The following is a 22,244-nucleotide window of genomic DNA, read 5'->3' as shown; positions in this document are numbered from 1 at the left end:
GTACTGCACTTTAAGCCAAGTACCAATTTCAGTATCCGACAGAGCAACTTCCACTTGTAGTTGAGCAATATTTGACCAGTATAGGCCTATTACTGAGGTTGAGAACTTTGTCCAGCACTGTATTTTAATATTCATTCCGTATAGCAGCATTAAGCAGAGCGGTTATAAGGCCCCACCAGAAGCCTCATGCGTCAACGCACTAAGGAGCTCATGGCAAGGTGCCGGTTCTCTGATCCATCTTATAAATACAGGAGGATCTTCTTCACCTACAGTGAAACATAACAGGCTAATCCCCGTCATCCTCCCAGGACCAGAACCGGTCTGACAGGCAGAACGGCTGCCCGGCTCCAGCTCCAGCTCCAGCTCCAGCGGGAGGCAGAGAGCCAGCCCCGAACAAACAAGCATGGAGAGGCAACCATGTCAACCAAAGTGGAAACTCCCTGGCATGTCCATTCATGTGCTGCCTGCCTGCCTCCACACAATGCCACTGTAATCCACATGTACACCCTGTTCTGCTGCTGAACAACTGACAGACAGAGACACACGGCTATCACTAGGCAACAAGCACAAGACAATTGGAAGCTCTGCAGCTGGCAATCTCTCTCTCTCTCTCTCTCTCAAACTCTCACACTCTCCCTCTGTGCGTGTGCGTGTGTGTGTGTGTGTGTGTGTACTACTATACAGTACTTGTGAGGGCCAATTGTCCACACAAGTATAACAGACACTGTGATGGTAATTTCCCATGTCCTCACAAGAAAGCGAAAAAAAGGTTGTTGTATAGTTAAAGATTTTTAGAGCGAGACCATGTGGAAACCTCGTATCTCTTTTTTTTCTTCCTTTAAATTTTATCCCACGATTTTGTAACCCAATTTTCTTTTTCACCCAGTGCCAATTGTCTAATCCTGGGCGCTACACTTCCTCGACCAACCTGGGGGGGCAGCGGACTGACCTCATGCCTTCTTCTATGCATGAGGAGTCCAAGCTGCTTCTTTTCACCTGACAGAGGGGAGTTTCCCCGGCCGGACGTAGCGCGTGGAAGGAACACGTTATTCCGACCAGTTCCTTTTCCCTCCATCAGGCGCCCCGGCTGGCCAGGGGGAGGTAGTTTTAGAGACCAGGATTACGGCATGTTTTTGTGAGGGTATCTACCCTAGGGGACACGGGGAGAACATGCAAACTCCACACAGAAAGGCCCTTTCGCCAAACCTCGTATCTCAAACTATTTTACTTTTCAGGATACAAATTCAAAAACAGCTAAAAGTATCAGATCTATACAAGCTCAAAGCGTGTCATTTCACATCGCATTTGGAGCATCTGCTAATTGTGATGCCTCTGTGTGACGATGTAGAATGATCAGATAGGACGTACATTTACCACCAAGCACAACAAGTTCAGATATGGAGATAAAAGGTCTGTCCGACAGCAACGATATAAAGGCCTGCAACTATTGATTATATCTTCTCAGTGTTAATTAATAGATAAGAGCTTTTAAATTATGTATCAATGAATCAATTGTTTTATAATCGGCTAAATCCAATAGTCTGATAAACCACGTACTGTAAGACCTACTTTATGTTTGTCATGTTGTCATGCAATAACGGCCGATCTACTACCCCAGCTGTGTACAGTTCAGAAACCAAACCTGCTGTGTCCCAAGATAGAAAATACAAGCCTTCCCTTCCAGGGAAAGTTATCACACTGGAAAATAAGCCATTGTTCTTGCATCAATACAAAAGTGTTGTTGAAATGACCAAACCTGCGTACCTGGTAGGAAGGTTTCTGAACTGTCCACAGCCGTCCTCTGAGACAGAGAGAGAGCAGTAGACATTAGTGGGGTGGGCAACTTTGACAATGGAGAGGGCCACATTGCATATTACTGTTGTCTGCTACATTTTCATTGAAATCCTGAATAATAGTTTGTTGTTTTTTAATTGGAATCTTGAAAAGTTAAATTTTAATGTAATTTCAATTGCATTTAGTTAACTAAATACTAAACATTAACTAAACATTGGACATAAAAAAAGACAATAACATTTTTACTAGTAATTAGGTGAACTCAATAATGTATCAATGTTTGGATATTAACCCGAGGGCCACATCAAGTGAAGGTGGGGGCCGCATGTGGCCCCCGGGCCGCCAGTTGCCCACATATGAGTCAGACTATGATGTGAAGGTATGGTTAAAAATAGGCAAAGTGCTCAATCCTTTACCCTAAATGTAATAAAAAGGATGGCCCGGGTGGGGTATATAGGTACATAAACCTTTATGCCATATCCTATCTATCACTATGACAGTAGTGACACTGCATAGAACCGATTCTGAAACGCTAAATCGAGAAGGAAAGCGTTCTGAATTACAACTACATATAGCTTTAGTATTCCAACAGGTGAATATGTTTTATACAGTAGCCACTAGCCACAATACTTTACAACGCACATTAATGTGTCGCTGAATATATGTGTAATGTGAAAGTAATGATTATACTGTACCTGAATAATACTGTGTACTCAGAACGCGTTGGTATGACGTTGCTACAGCAGGTCATGCTGTACTGTAGGCCTACTGTATGCTGTGTAGGCCTACAGGCAGGATGTGCAGTGTCATCATCAGTGGAGGAAAAAGTACTCAATGGTTCTACTTAACCCATTCTGACCGTGCACCCATTTTGGTGTTGGCATCATGTCATGCTTTAGCTATTTAAAAATAGCAGATCTACAAGCTCATATCGCGCCACCGAGTGGCGCGATACGAGCTTGTAGGTCTGCTATTTTTGAAAAACCGAAGAACGACTGACATTTTTAGAATCTGATCTCAGGTCAGAATGGGTTCATCAGACCAGTGTGTGTCCAGTGGAAACCTCGTATGAATCTGATCTCAGGTCAGAATGGGTTAAGTAAAAGTATCAAGACGGCAATGTAGAACTATACACCTTTACAAGTAAAAGTCCGGAATTCATGCACTTGAGATGTTTTTTACACTGCCCTGCAACTGGTTCCCTAATGAATGACATGGTGGCGACTCAGTGTGTTGAACAATGTCCAGTCTGAGGAGAAATGAAGTCTGCACTCAACAGCCAGAACAGCTCCCATGGTGCTTTGGGAGTCATTGGGAGAGCTACCAACTCTCCCCTTTTCCATTTACTGTATGTACTATTTTGTCCTCCTGCACCTGTCCCTACATTTGTTCTGTTTGTTGCAACCTTGACAAAAAGGTGTTTCTTAGGTGCCAATATTGGTCCAGTCCTGTTCACCATTAAATGTCATATTTGACATTGTCAAATATTTAAAAAGCAGAAATGTTCACCTTAATGCAGATATTCTTTCATTACCATTTCCCCCCCCCCAAAGTGGGAAACCCCAAATGGTCTTAAAGTGGGGCAAAAAAAAACTATAAATGGGTACCATAGGGCAGGAGCCTATCTCCTGTTTCTGTAGCGTGAGGCAGCTTGATGTACAAGTACACCCCCTGGACATGACGCTAGTATGTCGCAGGGATTTACCCCCAATCCAACCCTTGATGCTCAAGCAGGGAGGCACTGGGTCCCATTTTAACAGTCTTTGGTATGACCCGGCCAGGGATTGAACCCCAACCTCCCAGTCTCAGGGCGGACACTCTAACCACAAGGCCACTGAGCTGGTAGAGAAATGGGGTACCTTGGAATTAAAAGCATTTGAGACCCACTGAATTAGATGTATTATTATTGTGTACAATTATGGTAACAACAATCATTGTGTCCTGTGTAGAATGGTGTTTGTTGTTAGAACTTTGACAAAAGGCATTCATCAGGTGTTAAATTGGTCGCAGTCCTGTTCACAATTTACTTAAATTACATTGTCAAACGTATCGTTCAACAAGTTTGAAATAAAACATATTAATTCTAACTTTTGGCCCCGTCCTAGTACCAATCATTGTGTCATGTGTGAAATGATACAACAGGTTGTTTCGAGGAAGCAATCTGATTGGTTGAAACAGCTTTCTAGCCGTGCTTAAACCTTGTGGTTTAAGCATGGCTAGAAAGCTGATTCACGTAATCAAAACAAAGAAATCACCTGCTCTGTTCTCCCAGAGTGCAGCAGACTCGGTAGCTAGGCTAGCTAGTTTCTTGGGACATTGGTGGTGGTCGTAGTGGCTACATCTGTCATTAAAAAAATATGATTTATTTAGCGGATATCTTAGTTTTAAGGGTAACTGTTGTATAACTGCAATATTACACTCGAGGGCGTTCTTTATCATCATTAATGCACTTCTGCTCTGCCTTTCGGAACTGCATCGCAGGCATGCATTAATGACGATAAAGAACACCCTCTCGTGTAATATTGCTTATTTAAAGACGACCATCTTCAATGACCATCGCCATCGTCATGTGTAAAGCCCTCACACATTGCCTGCTTCACTTTTCTCTTATATTTCTTATCCCACAATTTTTCACCCGTGTCAATCATCTAATGTGATCCTGGGCTCTACACACCCTCCGCCAACCTAGTCCCCATATATGGGGGACAAGGGGAGAGCAACGGACTTAACTCATGCTTCCTTCATGCCCGACTGTCCAAGTTGCTCCTTTACACCTGACAGGGGGGAGTTTCCCCGGTTGGATGTAGCGCGTGGAAGGAACACGTTATTCCAACCAGTTCCTTTCCCCTCCATCAGGCACCCCGGCTGGCCAGGGGGAGGCAGTTTAGAGACGAGGATTGCCTGCTTCACTTCTAATCATAAATTAATTACATTATCATAGATCTCCAAGAATGTATGGTATTTCAGGTTAACCACTTTCAACTCGGCATCCCTATTTTAAGCATGTCAGATGAAAATGTTCAACAAACCTTCCAAAACAGCGAAACGAGCCGATCTACAAAATCACAAGTCGCGATCATGTGACACGCTGGGAGATTATAGATCGTCTGTGTGGCATAAAACTCTCCAAGTATTCCTTCATGGATGTAATAAACCAAATAATTAGCTTTATTGAACACAGAGAGACACCTTCACACAAGTAACAAAAAAAAACAAAAACAAAAAAAAACTGACAACCGAAATGCTTGAAATGAAAAAAAAAAAAGAAAAACCCACATTTTATTGCACTTAAGTTATAAGAAAATAAAAATTCTAAGTGAATCAAACAAAGACACAATCCCTTTAAAGGAGTTTTTTTTTTCTGTCAGTTTTTTTTTCTTCTCTTCCTCTGGTCCTTTTATCGCCAGGCAGATTTCAGTACATGAACTGAAAAAATAAAACACCTGCAACAGTATCTGATTTCTTAAACCAGATCATAAATTAAACAGGAGGGGTGGGGGGGGAAAAAAACAACCAACGAGAGAGGAGATAAGAGCGAGATTGTTTTGTCTTTTTCATGTTTTTCTTTTTTCTTCTTTTTTTATTTGTTTTTTCATCTTTTTAATATACAGTGTTACACCACTTTCACAGTTCGGCTTGAGTTGTTGTGACTCTCGGGGAGATTGAGACGCGATATTTTGGCTACAACGGTTCTGTTTTTAACAGTCTCCTTGCTCGCGCCAGGACGGGTTTCCACCGTTCGCTAACTGCGATAATGAGACCGGCGCTAACCAATGGGGAGCAATCGCCTCATGCCGTGCTCATCTGCAACTTTTTTTCTTATTTTTAAACGGCAAAAACACACATTAATACTTGTAGCGCTAACCCTCCTGGCGCTCTGCTGTACTGCACTTGTCAGATGTTGGATGTTTTGTTTGATGGTGTCCGCTCTCGTTTCACGCGTTTCGCTTCATTTTCGTCTAAAAACGGGACCACAGCAGCGGCGCCTGGACACACGACACTTGTCGTCACGGGGACTTCGTTAAAACGTCCACAGCTGTCCATTTTGCTTTCAATCGCCAGTCGGTCCGCACAGCATTTTGTACATTTCCCCAAAGAACAGGCTGAAAAGAGCTTTGTCCCAAGGAATGTGTTTACAATTTGCCCGTTTTCACATGCTAACACACACACACGCACGCACTCGCTCACACACGCGCAAACACACGACAAACGTACTCATCTCGTCAAGACAAACGGAGAACATTCCCTCATCTCGTCAGACAAACGGAGAACATCCCCTCATCTCGTCAGCATCTGTGGGACACTCCCCCTCCTCTCCGCCTCGCAGAGGCACGTTTGGCTCAAGTTTCAGTGGCAAAAAACCGACAATAAAACAAAACAGAAAAAAAAAAAAAAAAAAAAGTTGGATGTTATCTTTTGTCACGTTTTCTCTTTTGTGTCTCTGCGTGTCTCTCTCTTTAAAAAGTCCAAACTTTATAGAGTTCATTTTGGCATTCATTCTGTCTGGGACTAAAACGTCACAGCAAATAAAAGATCCATCTCTATTTCTCTTTTCTTGTTTTTTTTTTTTCCTTTTTTTTTTCTTTTCCATTCATCTAGCAGCATAAATACAGTTTGGCCACTGGGGAGTGGGAGGGGTCGGGGGTGGCGGGTAGTGGGTAACGGGGGGGGGTGGGGGTGGGGTGGTAGGGTACTCCATGGTGCTTTAGAGCGTAAATGTTGACTTCCCCTTCGGCACGGGGCCCCTCCCCCCCCCCACGACAACTCGACCGTTTGAAAAATCCTGGACAGCATTTGTGAGGAGGCAGTGCTCCGACCAGCTATGAAGAACAAAACACAAAGAAAGGACGAGGAAAGAACAGAACTCAAACAAAAGAAAAAGAAAAGGCAAGAAGCCAAAAAAAAAAATACAGAAACAAAAAACAAACAGGTGGTGGAGAGACACTTTGAAAGCCCAAAAAAACCCCTAAAACCTCACAGGTTGCTAATACTGGGATGCGTTGCGGGTTGGCAACGGTACGCGATTAATATAGAAACAGACAGAATCTTTTTCTTATGACAAACTGAACGTTCATAAAAGGAACTGAAAATTCACAGCTGAGTGTTTGGGTGACATAGTGAGGAGAGAAACAAAACTAAAACATAAAGTCAAAACTAGTAAGGAAAACGCAAGAGTGGAGAATGCCTCGATTTTTTCCTCGTTTGCTGTGCACAGTGCGTCGTGTGACAAGAACAGACGATCTATAAGCTCACGAACACGTCACCATTGTGAGCTTGTAGAGCGGCTGTTTTCGGTGTGCGACGCTGGTGCTCAACTAACTATATAACAGCAGGAACCGAACCGGAGTGACAAGTTGAGAGCCTGACCCCCCCCCCCCCCCCGTCTCCTTCTATATTGAGCAGTTTAAAACAAAACAAAAAAAACTGTGAGAGAACTTCACCTCCCACAATGCACCTCTCATCTACGACAAATACGCTCCTCCCCCTCTTTCGTTTTCCTTAACGTTGCTTCACCAAAGGTTTTAACGGTTGGCTTGTTTGAGTGTGAAGGTGTTGTGTGGTTGTATTGGGGGGGGGGGGGGGGGGGGGAGGTGGGAGGTTTGAGGAACGGGATGTGGTGGTGGTGGTGGGGGGGGGGGGTTAAAAAATAATATACTGTATCTTTATACATGTCAACATGTCGAGCGCCAGGCTTGAGTCAACAAGTCTCTGTTGAAAGCTGCTCCGTGGCTCCCCCGGGGCGAAGGTTCTCCTCGGCGTCGTTGGAAACGGAACGAGCAGGGTGGTGGGGTGGGGGGGTCCTTTTCTTCCCTCCGCCCCTCTTTCGCTTGCCTTCCCGAGCCGACCGGATGAGGAGGTGAAGGAGGAGGTGAAGGAGGAGGAGGTGACGGTGGACCAGGCGTTCAGCCGCACACTCGCCCTGCCCCGCCTTGCGTTTCATTTGCCTCCCCCTCTTTCTGGCTCCACTTCTCACGGGCGGGGAGGTCCTCACAGGGGGGGTCGGGTTGGATGGGTCAGTAACGCACCCAGCGGGGGAGGGTGGTGGAGGGGGGGGCAGTGTGGGTGGATGCCGATGGGAGGCCGGGGGGGGGGCGGGACAGGGCCGTAGGTGGGGTGGTGGTGGTGGTGTTTGTAGCGCTGGGTGAAGGGCTTTCGGGCCCCTACGGCTCTCTACGTTTTTCTACAACATTCCCCCCTTTTCAACTCTCTCGCGCGCATCCTCCTCTGCCCCCCACCCCCGTCTCTCTCTCTCCCTTCTCTCCTTCTATCTCGCTCTCTCTCTCACACTCTTCGCCGCTTTCACTTCATGTCCACGTCAAAGTCCAGCACCAGCAGCTTGGTCTCCTCCGTGCCGTTGCGGCTCCCCACGGCGCACACCAGCTTGGTGTTGGAGGCGCGGATGCGCCACACCACGCCGCCGCTGCCCCCGCTCTCCAGCGTGACCAGGTTACGGATGAACTCGCCCGTCTTCAGGTCCCACAGCTTGACCGTGCCGTCGTCCGAGCTGGTGATGACGAAGTTCTTGTTGAACTGCAGACACGTCACCGCGCTCTGGTGCTTGTGGGGTCCTGGAGAGAGAGAGAGAGAGACACGTACGCTCGTATTACTTGTGAGGACATTATGACTTTATGATGAATACAGAAAGAAGGTAGGATGTCCTTGTCCGCACACAGTTCTTGAGCTCCCAATAATTTTATTCAGAGAATAATCAACGTTTCGACCCTGTCTCAACTGCGATTTTCAGGGGCATGACACCATCGCGTAGCAAGTATAAATCAGGCATACCTGAATATTTTCTTACCAGGAAAATTGTCCTCAAATTCTAACGTCTATGCAGACACACACACACACACACACACACACACACACACGCACACACTTTGATGATGAAAAGAAAATTGAGAGAGAAGTCACCAGAAACAAGCGATCCCGTTGCTACTCCAATATGTAGGAGCGTTCTAATGACTCAGGATCGGTTCTGCAATGCAGTTGTTTTGAACAATGGGGGGTCATACTCTTGTTGAGAGCAAAGTGTTCGGAGCAGGGGTCTTAAATGTTGTGCAGGCCAAGGACCCCTTCGCTGAGAGAGATGAAGCAGGGACCCCCTCATCTGAGAGAGATGAAGCAAGGACCCCTTCGTTGAGAGAGATGAAGCAGGGAACCCTCATCTAAGAGAGATGAAGCAGGGACCCCTCATCTAAGAGAGATGAAGCAGGGACCCCCTCATCTGAGAGAGATGAAGCAGGGACCCCTTCATCTGAGAGAGATGAAGCAGGGACCCCTTCATCTGAGAGAGATGAAGCAGGGACCCCTTCGCTGAGAGAGATGAAGCAGGGACCCCTTCATCTGAGAGAGATGAAGCAGGGACCCCCTCATCTGAGAGAGATGAAGCAGGGACCCCTTCATCTGAGAGAGATGAAGCAGGGACCCCTTCGCTGAGAGAGATGAAGCAGGGACCCCTTCATCTGAGAGAGATGAAGCAGGGACCCCTTCGCTGAGAGAGATGAAGCAGGGACCCCTTCATCTGAGAGAGATGAAGCAGGGACCCCTTCATCTGAGAGAGATGAATCAGGGACCCCTTCATCTGAGAGAGATGAAGCAGGGACCCCTTCATCTGAGAGAGATGAAGCAGGGACCCCTTCATCTGAGAGAGATGAAGCAGGGACCCCTTCATCTGAGAGAGATGAAGCAGGGACCCCCTCATCTGAGAGAGATGAAGCAGGGACCCCCTCATCTGAGAGAGATGAAGCAGGGACCCCTTCACTGAGAGAGATGAAGCAGGGACCCCTTCACTGAGAGAGATGAAGCAGGGACCCCTTCACTGAGAGAGATGAAGCAGGGACCCCTTCGCTGAGAGAGATGAAGCAGGGACCCCTTCGTTGAGAGAGATGAAGCAGGGACCCCCTCATCTGAGAGAGATGAAGCAGGGACCCCCTCATCTGAGAGAGATGAAGCAGGGACCCCCTCATCTGAGAGAGATGAAGCAGGGACCCCTTCACTGAGAGAGATGAAGCAGGGACCCCTTCGTTGAGAGAGATGAAGCAGGGACCCCTTCGTTGAGAGAGATGAAGCAGGGACCCCTTCGTTGAGAGAGATGAAGCAGGGACCCCTTCATCTGAGAGAGATGAAGCAGGGACCCCTTCATCTGAGAGAGATGAAGCAGGGACCCCTTCATCTGAGAGAGATGAAGCAGGGACCCCTTCATCTGAGAGAGATGAAGCAGGGACCCCTTCGCTGAGAGAGATGAAGCAGGGACCCCTTCATCTGAGAGAGATGAAGCAGGGACCCCCTCATCTGAGAGAGATGAAGCAGGGACCCCCTCATCTGAGAGAGATGAAGCAGGGACCCCTTCATCTGAGAGAGATGAAGCAGGGACCCCTTCGCTGAGAGAGATGAAGCAGGGACCCCTTCATCTGAGAGAGATGAAGCAGGGACCCCTTCATCTGAGAGAGATGAAGCAGGGACCCCTTCGCTGAGAGAGATGAAGCAGGGACCCCTTCATCTGAGAGAGATGAAGCAGGGACCCCTTTGCTGAGAGAGATGAAGCAGGGACCCCCTCATCTGAGAGAGATGAAGCAGGGACCCCTTCACTGAGAGAGATGAAGCAGGGACCCCCTCATCTGAGAGAGATGAAGCAGGGACCCCCTCATCTGAGAGAGATGAAGCGGGGACCCCTTCATCTGAGAGAGATGAAGCAGGGACCCCTTCGCTGAGAGATGAAGCAGGGACCCCTTCGCTGAGAGAGATGAAGCAGGGACCCCTTCATCTGAGAGAGATGAAGCAGGGACCCCTTTGCTGAGAGAGATGAAGCAGGGACCCCTTCAGCTGAGAGAGATGAAGCAGGGACCCCTTCACTGAGAGAGATGAAGCAGGGACCCCTTCATCTGAGAGAGATGAAGCAGGGACCCCTTCGCTGAGAGAGATGAAGCAGGGACCCCTTCATCTGAGAGAGATGAAGCAGGGACCCCTTCGCTGAGAGATGAAGCAGGGACCCCTTCGCTGAGAGATGAAGCAGGGACCCCTTTGCTGAGAGAGATGAAGCAGGGACCCCTTCAGCTGAGAGAGATGAAGCAGGGACCCCCTCATCTGAGAGAGATGAAGCAGGGACCCCTTCAGCTGAGAGAGATGAAGCAGGGACCCCTTCATCTGAGAGAGATGAAGCAGGGACCCCTTTGCTGAGAGATGAAGCAGGGACCCCTTTGCTGAGAGATGAAGCAGGGACCCCCTCATCTGAGAGAGATGAAGCAGGGACCCCTTCGCTGAGAGAGATGAAGCAGGGACCCCTTCGCTGAGAGAGATGAAGCAGGGACCCCCTCATCTGAGAGAGATGAAGCAGGGACCCCCTCATCTGAGAGAGATGAAGCAGGGACCCCTTCATCTGAGAGAGATGAAGCAGGGACCCCCTCATCTGAGAGAGATGAAGCAGGGACCCCCTCATCTGAGAGAGATGAAGCAGGGACCCCTTCATCTGAGAGAGATGAAGCAGGGACCCCTTCATCTGAGAGAGATGAAGCAGGGACCCCTTCATCTGAGAGAGATGAAGCAGGGACCCCTTCATCTGAGAGAGATGAAGCAGGGACCCCCAACTACAACATTGTGTTGCAGTTTAGAATGTTCATAGATTCCATAGACTTGTTTGTCAGCACTGTCATCAGTGTGCAGTATGTTGGACTTATGTGTATTTCTTAACCCATCCTGACCTGAGATCAGATTCATACGAGGTTTCCGCCGGACACACGCTGGTCTGACGAACCCATTCTGACCTGAGATCAGATTCTAAAAATGTCAGTCGTTCTTCGATTTAAAAAAAAATAGCAGACCTACAAGCTCGTATCGCGCCACTCGGTGGCGCGATATGAGCTTGTAGATCTGCTATTTTTCAATAGCTAAAGCATAACATGATGCTGACACCAAAATGGGTGCCCGGTCAGAATGGGTTAACCACTTGAACCGTAAATACTTTGGGCCCCATCTTGCACCATCCCTTACTTATTATCCCTACACTTATTTGAAAGTAGAAAAAATGGCAAATTAGGTTTATGGATAAGGGCTAAGGGGCGGTGCACGATATAGACTTTTGTCTGCTCTCTTTTTCCCTCTACACCAAACCTCTTCGCCCCAAATAGCCGATATACACAATGCCTCGCGCTGCTATTTGTGGATGCTGTTCCGCTGAGAACAGGGATGTTCAAGGCGAGTAGTAACTCTGAGGACCCCCTGTTGAACACCCCTCGGCCAGAGACAGCCACGGTGAGTATAGTGACTCTGAGGACCCCCTGTTGAACACCCCTCGGCCAGAGACAGTCACGGTGAGTATAGTGACTCTGAGGACCCCCTGTTGAACACCCCTCGGCCAGAGACAGCCACGGTGAGGACCCCCTGTTAAACACCCCTCGGCTAGAGACTGAGGACCCCCTGTTAAACACCCCTCGGCTAGAGACTGAGGACCCCCTGTTAAACACCCCTCGGCTAGAGACGGACCCCCTGTTAAACACCCCTCGGCTAGAGACAGAGGACCCCCTGTTAAACACCCCTCGGCCAGAGACTGAGGACCCCCTGTTAAACACCCCTCGGCTAGAGACTGAGGACCCCCTGTTAAACACCCCTCGGCTAGAGACTGAGGACCCCCTGTTAAACACCCCTCGGCCAGAGACTGAGGACCCCCTGTTGAACACCCCTCTGCTAGAGACTGAGGACCCCCTGTTAAACACCCCTCGGCTAGAGACTGAGGACCCCCTGTTAAACACCCCTCGGCTAGAGACTGAGGACCCCCTGTTAAACACCCCTCGGCTAGAGACTGAGGACCCCCTGTTGAACACCCCTCGGCTAGAGACTGAGGACCCCCTGTTAAACACCCCTCGGCTAGAGACTGAGGACCCCCTGTTAAACACCCCTCGGCTAGAGACGGACCCCCTGTTGAACACCCCTCGGCTAGAGACTGAGGACCCCCTGTTAAACACCCCTCTGCTAGAGACGGACCCCCTGTTGAACACCCCTCGGCTAGAGACTGAGGACCCCCTGTTGAACACCCCTCGGCTAGAGACTGAGGACCCCCTGTTAAACACCCCTCGGCTAGAGACTGAGGACCCCCTGTTAAACACCCCTCGGCTAGAGACGGACCCCCTGTTAAACACCCCTCGGCTAGAGACTGAGGACCCCCTGTTGAACACCCCTCGGCTAGAGACTGAGGACCCCCTGTTAAACACCCCTCTGCTAGAGACTGAGGACCCCCTGTTGAACACCCCTCGGCTAGAGACTGAGGACCCCCTGTTAAACACCCCTCGGCTAGAGACGGACCCCCTGTTGAACACCCCTCGGCTAGAGACGGACCCCCTGTTAAACACCCCTCGGCTAGAGACTGAGGACCCCCTGTTAAACACCCCTCGGCTAGAGACGGACCCCCTGTTGAACACCCCTCTGCTAGAGACAGCCACGGTGAGTCGATGAAAACGCATTCCCTTCAAAACAAACATGAGAAAGAAGGGAGTTGACAGGTTTAGCAGCCTGCAGATGAGAAAGAAGGGAGTTGACAGGTTTAGCAGCCTGCAGACGCGTTGGCTTCAGGGCACACAGTCTGCAGGAAGAGAAAGGAAAAAAATCCCTCCTGAGGGACAAACACAAGGTAGTGGTGTGTGTGCTTGTGCCAGCGTGTGTCATCCAAGCATTTGGGCTTCAAACATTTTTACTAGGAGGCAGCAAAATATACCCCCTCTTACAGGTGAAGTTATACCCTGTCAAAAAGAATAATAAATAACAGATCCATCATGTTTGCCAAATGGATAGTGTAATGGACACTACTGCATTACCGGGAAATATAAAGACATATTCAATATAAAGATGAATCTCTTCTTATTTAATAGCTACAGATGAAGCAGAGAATTTCATCAGTGAGAGACAAAGGCTACTATACATACTAGACTGCGGTGTGTGTGTGTGTGTGTGTGTGTGTGTGTGTGTGTGTGTGTTATATTATGTATGTGTACGGGCTGAATGTTGTTGCACGCACACACACACACACACACACACACACACACACACACACACACACACACACACACACACACACACACACACACACACACACACACACACACACACACACACACACACACACACACACACACACACACACACACACACAGACACAGACACACTAATGAACTAATCTAAAGCTGAATCAATTATCGTCTACTGTACAAACACAAACACTACCAACTGTTGTCACAACTCCGCTGGCTTTTTCGTTGCAGTTTCCATGGCAGCCATCGCATACATACATACAGAGCTACATTATTTCTTTCCTACTTTACCAAACCTCATTTTAACGGAAGGAAAAAATTAATAAATAGGATTTATTCCCCCGCCCTCGGAGCCTTTACACGTCTCTCTCTCTCTCTCTCTCTCTCTCTCTCTCTCTAGTTCAAAGGCTGTGGTATTACAGTGTGGGGAGCTGATTTCACAAAGCACATGACATGACATGGCTGCTCTTGCCTCACCCATCCCCTCTCCTATCTCTCTCCTCTCTGTCTGCCATCGTTATATCCACAACAAAGCCATCCTGTGCCATCATTACCTCTTCCTTGTGACTGGCTGGCTGCGCTGACAAGCGGGGGCCTTGTTGTGTCGGCCCCTATTGTCTGTCTCATCTATGAAGACACACTAATTAATTGCGTCAACTGCCCACACTGACCCCGATTGGGTGACCTACAAAAAGACGCCACACAGACCCTTTTTTTAGAAGCCACTTGTTTGCCAACGTCGGGTCGCAGGGACCACTTTACGGTAGACTTACTTTACGCAGTAGTAGGAATTTAGCTTTTTATGTTTAAACTAGGTATGGTCTTCCTAAAATATATATACACCGGTATATATTTTTAGGCAGTTGTATGTGTTTATTTGTAGTGTTTTATGTGTGTGTCTGTGTGTGTGTGTGTGATGGGGGGGGGGGGGGGGGCTGCGGAAGGAAGGTTCTAGCTAAATCCGCCATGTTTACATGAGATCGTGTTCGGTTGATTTAATTCACGCCCATGTTCATTGATTTGCATTCATTGTTCAGTCGAAAGAAAAGAAAGAAAGAAAGAAAGAAAGAATTTGACACTGTAGATTGGGGTCCCAGAGATAAATACTAATCTCCCAGGGTCCCCCCCCCCCGACACATACCATGTACAGTGTACCAAGCCCTTGCCGTAGCCCCCATCTAACACGGCATACGGTACCCTCCCCCATCCCCTAAAGTCTCATCCTCAATCTCTCCATCATGTTCTGACAGACTAGGCATCCCTTTGTTCTGCAACAGTGATCTGTTGTTGTTAAATAAATATATAGAACCCACGTACGTACAGGCCCTGGTACACACAATGGAATCCGTAGCTCATTTAAGTGCAGGGAGCGGTGCAAACAGAACCAAATGGACCCTGGCGGTAGGGCCGGGGGGGCCAGGGGGGGAGATATGACTTCAGATTCACAGCACGATTACTTCAAACCTTTGCCTTGATCACGATTAATGAATGATTATTTTATGCTCTTTTCTTTTTACCCTCATGCGCACGTAGTTCTGGGTCAAAGTCTGTTCTGTAAATATCACAGCCTCGCAAATGTTTTACTATAAAAATGTCATCTGCGTCTCGATAGTTTGATTAAACTACTTGAGCAAGATCAAGTCTGTTAAGAGGTTCTGAATATTGGGTTTGCGATAGATTTTCCGTTTATTTCTCAGCCCTACCTTAGGGGGTCATATGGTTCTTGATGCGTTAAGTAAAGTGAGGACTTGGATATAAAAAAGGTATATTCTTTAGTGGGTTTGAGTGCTCTGTTCTGTGCTGTGTTGTGCTGAGACAGCTATTCAACCCTGGGTTTTTGGCCTCTTTTTTTGCCTTTCTATGGGGACACCAGCGCTGCTAATGGAGGAGATGCTAATTAAACATTAGGCTCCATCTGAAACATTAGGGCCCACATTATGTGTATGGGTCCATTAAGTCCATTAAAAGTCTGTATTCAATAGAGGCATCTGAGCCTGGCTTTTGTTATGGGTTGTGTAACGTTGGTGCGGGAGTTCAGCGCTGCATCAGTTGATTTCACATTACCACAAAGGCCTCGGTTCAGTTTAATGCACATTTATTTTCTTTGCACTGTATAAAAACACAAAGTGGTGAATGTGTTATTGTGACCGTGGGTTAGTGAACCTTTCAAGCCTGTTTTCTCAACTCGCTGTTTTCAACAAGACATTATACTCTATAAGCATATATCCACAACTGGTGGGCCAAACTGAACAACCAATGTCAATTTGAAGCTATGATTCCATGCGTTCATATGACATGAAAAAAAAAACCCTGTCGTGTACATGTACACTCAAGACACTGCCCCCGCTGCCACCCTTAGATCTCCATATATGGAGCTGACCTGTTCTGACATTCCATATGTTGATCATCAAACCCTGTACACTCAAGACATGCTCCATGTATGGCCAGTACAGAATGTATTACATATTCTGCTTTGATCACCCTGTGATGACGTGACAAACACAACCTGGTCCCAGTGGGAGACAGAGAGGGGTCCTTTTACCTTGCAGGGTCTGCAGAGAGAGGTCAGAGAGACAGAGAGGGGTCCTTTTACCTTGCAGGGTCTGCAGGCACTGGCCCGTCTTGATGTCCCAGATCTTGACGGTGGAGTCAGCGTTGCCCGACACCAGGATGTTGTCCTTGAGCTCCATGCCGCTGGTCAGCGACTGGTGTCCGGTCAGCGTGTGGATGCAGTTCCCCGTCTCCACGTCCCACACCCGGATGGACGTGTCCAGGGAGCCGCTCACCACGTGGATACCGTCGAACTGGAGAGGAAGAGGAGGAAGAGGAGGGGGTTCCATCGTTAGATTAGTGCAGTGGGTCCCAAAGTGGGGTCCGGGGACCCCTAGGGGTCCTTGAGGGAGTTCCAGGGGGTCCCAAGATAAATGATAGTTAGGAGACAAATGGACCCTTATGGGCCTGTAACTCTGTGAGTGTACAAATGGAACCAAATAGACCATTTGTACACTCTCCGAGTTAAATTAACTTTGATTTTACGATATACATTGGGGTCCCAGAGACATAAATACCATTAAATAGGGGACCATATTAGCCTAATTCAGGTAAAACCGGGGGCCCTTGAAATGAAAATGGTTGAGAATCACTGCTAGAGCCGCACACATCTCCTTATGAATGCCCTTGGCATATATTTTCAAATGGGGGTCCGCGGGCTAATGAGTATCATTTTGGGGGTCCTTGATATGAAAACGTTTCGGAACCACTGGATTAGTGCTTCGCTCGTCTTGCATAGCCAGACAACTATTCCATCATTTCTGAATGCTAAATATAGAGTCTGGAACTACACCTCCCGAAATCCGAGAGCTTATCATTTGTATTTCCATTTCTGCTAATAAGCAAGCTATTATATGCTTAGATTATTTAGATTTATATTAGGATAAATTAGCGCGACTGGAGGCTTCACTTCCACTTTATATTTAATACAGTGGCTCCACACTGTACTGTATGATGGAAGCATTCGAAAATTGTGAGAAGCAACAGTCTGGCCACGGGATCATCTGTCTGTACAATCACTCCTTTATTACAGACACACCACTGCATTAGACCCTCTGTCTGTACAATCACTCCTTTATTACAGACACACCACTGCATTAGATCCTCTGTACAATCACTCCTTTATTACAGACACACCACTGCATTAGATCCTCTGTACAATCACTCCTTTATTACAGACACACCACTGCATTAGATCCTCTGTACAATCACTCCTTTATTACAGACACACCACTGCATTAGATCCTCTGTCTGTACAATCACTCCTTTATTACAGACACACCACTGCATTAGATCCTCTGTCTGTACAATCACTCCTTTATTACAGACACACCACTGCATTAGATCCTCTGTACAATCACTCCTTCATTACAGACACACCACTGCATTAGATCCTCTGTACAATCACTGCTTCATTACAGACACACCACTGCATTATAGACCCTCTGTATAATCACTCCTTCATTACAGACACACCACTGCATTATAGACCCTCTGTATAATCACTCCTTTATTACAGACACACCACTGCATTAGATCCTCTGTACAATCACTCCTTCATTACAGACACACCACTGCATTAGATCCTCTGTACAATCACTCCTTCATTACAGACAAACCACTGCATTAGATCCTCTGTACAATCACTCCTTCATTACAGACAAACCACTGCATTAGATCCTCTGTACAATCACTCCTTCATTACAGACACACCACTGCATTAGATCCTCTGTACAATCACCCCTTCATTACAGACAAACCACTGCATTAGACCCTCTGTACAATCACTGCTTCACTACAGACACACCACTGCATTAGATCCTCTGTACAATCACTCCTTCATTACAGACACACCACTGCATTAGATCCTCTGTACAATCACTGCTTCACTACAGACACACCACTGCATTAGATCCTCTGTACAATCACTCCTTCATTACAGACACACCACTGCATTAGATCCTCTGTACAATCACTGCTTCACTACAGACACACCACTGCATTAGATCCTCTGTACAATCACTCCTTCATTACAGACACACCACTGCATTATAGATCCTCTGTACAATCACTCCTTCATCACAGACACACCACTGCATTAGATCCTCTGTACAATCACTCCTTCATTACAGACAAACCACTGCATTAGATCCTCTGTACAATCACTCCTTCATTACAGACACACCACTGCATTAGATCCTCTGTACAATCACTCCTTCATTACAGACACACCACTGCATTAGATCCTCTGTACAATCACTCCTTCATCACAGACACACCACTGCATTAGATCCTCTGTACAATCACTCCTTTATTACAGACACACCACTGCATTAGATCCTCTGTACAATCACTGCTTCATTACAGACACACCACTGCATTAGATCCTCTGTACAATCACTCCTTCATTACAGACACACCACTGCATTAGATCCTCTGTACAATCACTGCTTCATTACAGACACACCACTGCATTAGATCCTCTGTACAATCACTCCTTCATTACAGACAAACCACTGCATTAGATCCTCTGTACAATCACTGCTTCACTACAGACACACCACTGCATCATCCTCTGTACAATCACTCCTTCATTACAGACACACCACTGCATCATCCTCTGTACAATCACTGCTTCATTACAGACACACCACTGCATTATAGATCCTCTGTACAATCACTCCTTCATTACAGACAAACCACTGCATTAGATCCTCTGTACAATCACTCCTTCACTACAGACAAACCACTGCATCATCCTCTGTACAATCACTCCTTCACTACAGACACACCACTGCATTAGATCCTCTGTACAATCACTCCTTCATTACAGACACACCACTGCATTAGATCCTCTGTACAATCACTCCTTCATTACAGACACACCACTGCATTAGATCCTCTGTACAATCACTGCTTCATTACAGACAAACCACTGCATTAGATCCTCTGTACAATCACTCCTTCATTACAGACACACCACTGCATTAGATCCTCTGTACAATCACTCCTTCATTACAGACAAACCACTGCATCAGATCCTCTGTACAATCACTCCTTCATTACAGACACACCACTGCATTAGATCCTCTGTACAATCACTCCTTCATTACAGACAAACCACTGCATCAGATCCTCTGTACAATCACTCCTTCATTACAGACACACCACTGCATTAGATCCTCTGTACAATCACTCCTTCATTACAGACAAACCACTGCATCATCCTCTGTACAATCACTCCTTCATTACAGACAAACCACTGCATCATCCTCTGTACAATCACTCCTTCATTACAGACAAACCACTGCATCATCCTCTGTACAATCACTCCTTCATTACAGACAAACCACTGCATCATCCTCTGTACAATCACTCCTTCATTACAGACACACCACTGCATTAGATCCTCTGTACAATCACTCCTTCATTACAGACACACCACTGCATCATCCTCTGTACAATCACTCCTTCATTACAGACACACCACTGCATCATCCTCTGTACAATCACTCCTTCATTACAGACAAACCACTGCATCATCCTCTGTACAATCACTCCTTCATTACAGACAAACCACTGCATCATCCTCTGTACAATCACTCCTTCATTACAGACAAACCACTGCATCATCCTCTGTACAATCACTGCTTTATTACATACACACCACTGCATCATCCTCTGTACAATCACTGCTTCATTACAGACACACCACTGCATTATAGATCCTCTGTACAATCACTCCTTCACTACAGACACACCACTGCATCATCCTCTGTACAATCACTCCTTTATTACAGACAAACCACTGCATTAGATCCTCTGTACAATCACTCCTTCATTACAGACAAACCACTGCATTAGATCCTCTGTACAATCACTCCTTCATTACAGACACACCACTGCATTAGATCCTCTGTACAATCACTCCTTCATTACAGACACACCACTGCATCATCCTCTGTACAATCACTCCTTTATTACAGACACACCACTGCATTAGATCCTCTGTACAATCACTCCTTCATCACAGACAACTCTTCCACAGTGTTTGAAGTTTGAACGCCACAGAGAATCTGAAACTCCGCTTGGCGAACGTTGGCCTGGAAACTGTAATGCGTTACAATTATTCATGCTCTCAGTCAGTCAAGTCTTCCATCAAACCGTTGGAGAAAATGTCTGAGGGGGTTCAATGACATGGTTCGCGAGGCTTTTATTTTTTTATTTTTTATTTAACATCATTTTCCAATGATTTTATTCAAATCTGCAATTGAGCTCTGGCCAAGAAAGCAATCAGACAGCAAAAACAACTTTTAAAATCATCCAAAGGGATTAAGGGCTCCAGTTTAATGACATTCTGGAGCTGATTCCAGGACCATGTAGCATACAAACTAACAGACATCCTCCCACAGACGAGGGAGGGACGGTTAAAAAAGATATAACGTTTTGCTTTCATTCAGAGCACCCGCTGTATTTTAAAATATAATACTTGATCATTACAACCGCCGGTTGAGGTCCCAAACGTAATCAGTTTTCTCTGTTCTGCTCTGTTCGATTCAAAGCACTTTGATTTAATTTGTTATTCAGATGGACTGTTCTGCCAGACTCTACACAAACTGAATATTGTTCATTGTTTTGTACTATCGACCAAGGATGACACGCGCAACCAGTGGACCATGATTCGAACACTTTTTTGAGAGAAATAACTAATGTGCAACTATCGATGATCTGCTTAGCGATTATTTTAACGCATAACATTGTGAAGTGAGTTTGTTGATTGTTTATTTGTTGCTATTGAATAAAACTAAAATAAATTGTCTGTCGGCTGGAAGCCTCCAAAACTTTTCGGGATTCAAATTTAACCCATTTAGACCCGAGGACGATTCTACAAATGTCTTAAATCATAACTATGTCAGTGGTTCTCAAACATTCTCATGTCAAGGAGCCCAAAAAGGATATGTATTTGGCCGCCGACGCCCATCTGAAAATATGTTGCTTCAGGGCCCTCCCAGAAGCAAAGATTTGAGTTAAAAACGTTTGCTCTGAAAGAATATATATTCAAAGATTCGTGGCACATTTTCACGATAAAAATAAATAAAATAGAATTGATTTTGCGTGACGCTGTGGTATGTTTTATAAAGAATTTGTTTAACTGTCGCACAGTGTTTCTGTATAAACAAGAACGTAGCTACAAGAAGAATAAAAAACAAAAACTAGCACAATTATTATGGATGGAGTTGTTTTTGGCCCTGCGCCAGCCAGGTTGGCAAGGCAACCACCTTCACACAAGCCACAGCTTCCTTAAGGTCCCCACAGAGTGAGTCCTTTACGCAGAGCCATTTGAAGCCACTGGGGTCGACACATCATTTTACTTTCATGACATGCCGGACAGTACTGTGGATGTGAGGCCCCAGCTATTTCATACCCAAATTAAATAGACAAATGGGACTATAACTCAAGCCTGCGTGGGACGTGGGTGTTTTTTTTTTCTTTTTTAATTGGTGCTTAATTTAACAGGGTGATCCCGACGAGTCGAGCATAGCTCTTCATCGATGGAGACGGCGTTGAGCGACACACAACTATGTACAAAGGACAAGGGGTTCTAAAACTGGGGCCCGGGGACCTCCATGGGTTCCTGAGGGGGTTCCAGCGGGTCCCCATCACAATGTGTTAATATTCCAGTAGTAGAAATAAATCAATCCCTCCACTTCAACCCTGTATATAGCCGAGCTCCAAGCCAGCAACCTGTTACCATGTGACACGTTAAGAGCTTGTTTCTCTTTTATTTTCTTTCTTATTTATCTTTGTGCAAGAATGTACAAGATTCTAACACAAATATTATATGGGAGTCCCTGGCACAAAATATGTTCAAATAGTGTG

The 22,244-nt window shown here is 46.4% G+C and overlaps 1 protein-coding gene across 2 annotated transcripts in view; it reads right to left on the bottom strand.

Moving 5' to 3' along the window:
- Window positions 1-4,939: 4,939 nt before the first annotated feature.
- The window catches only part of LOC310858604 (F-box/WD repeat-containing protein 7-like), a 140,098-nt gene continuing 122,793 nt past the window's right edge, over window positions 4,940-22,244 (bottom strand). Inside the window, exons 9-10 of one of the 2 annotated variants that reach the window (XM_083764787.1) lie at window positions 16,408-16,772; window positions 4,940-8,363 (exon numbers count right to left, since the gene is read on the bottom strand). In XM_083764787.1, coding sequence (XP_083620913.1) covers window positions 8,095-8,363; window positions 16,408-16,772 — 634 coding nt within the window. In that variant the 3' untranslated portion in view covers window positions 4,940-8,094. The remainder of the gene's footprint in view (window positions 8,364-16,407; window positions 16,773-22,244) is intronic. The other variant, XM_083764786.1, reaches the window with a different exon arrangement.

Source organism: Protomyctophum parallelum (assembly GCF_964188405.1).
Source record: "Protomyctophum parallelum genome assembly, chromosome: 5".
NCBI classification, from domain to species: Eukaryota; Metazoa; Chordata; class Actinopteri; order Myctophiformes; family Myctophidae; genus Protomyctophum; species Protomyctophum parallelum.
Note: the sequence above shows the minus strand (reverse complement) of the source record. Positions and strands in the feature narration are given on the sequence as shown.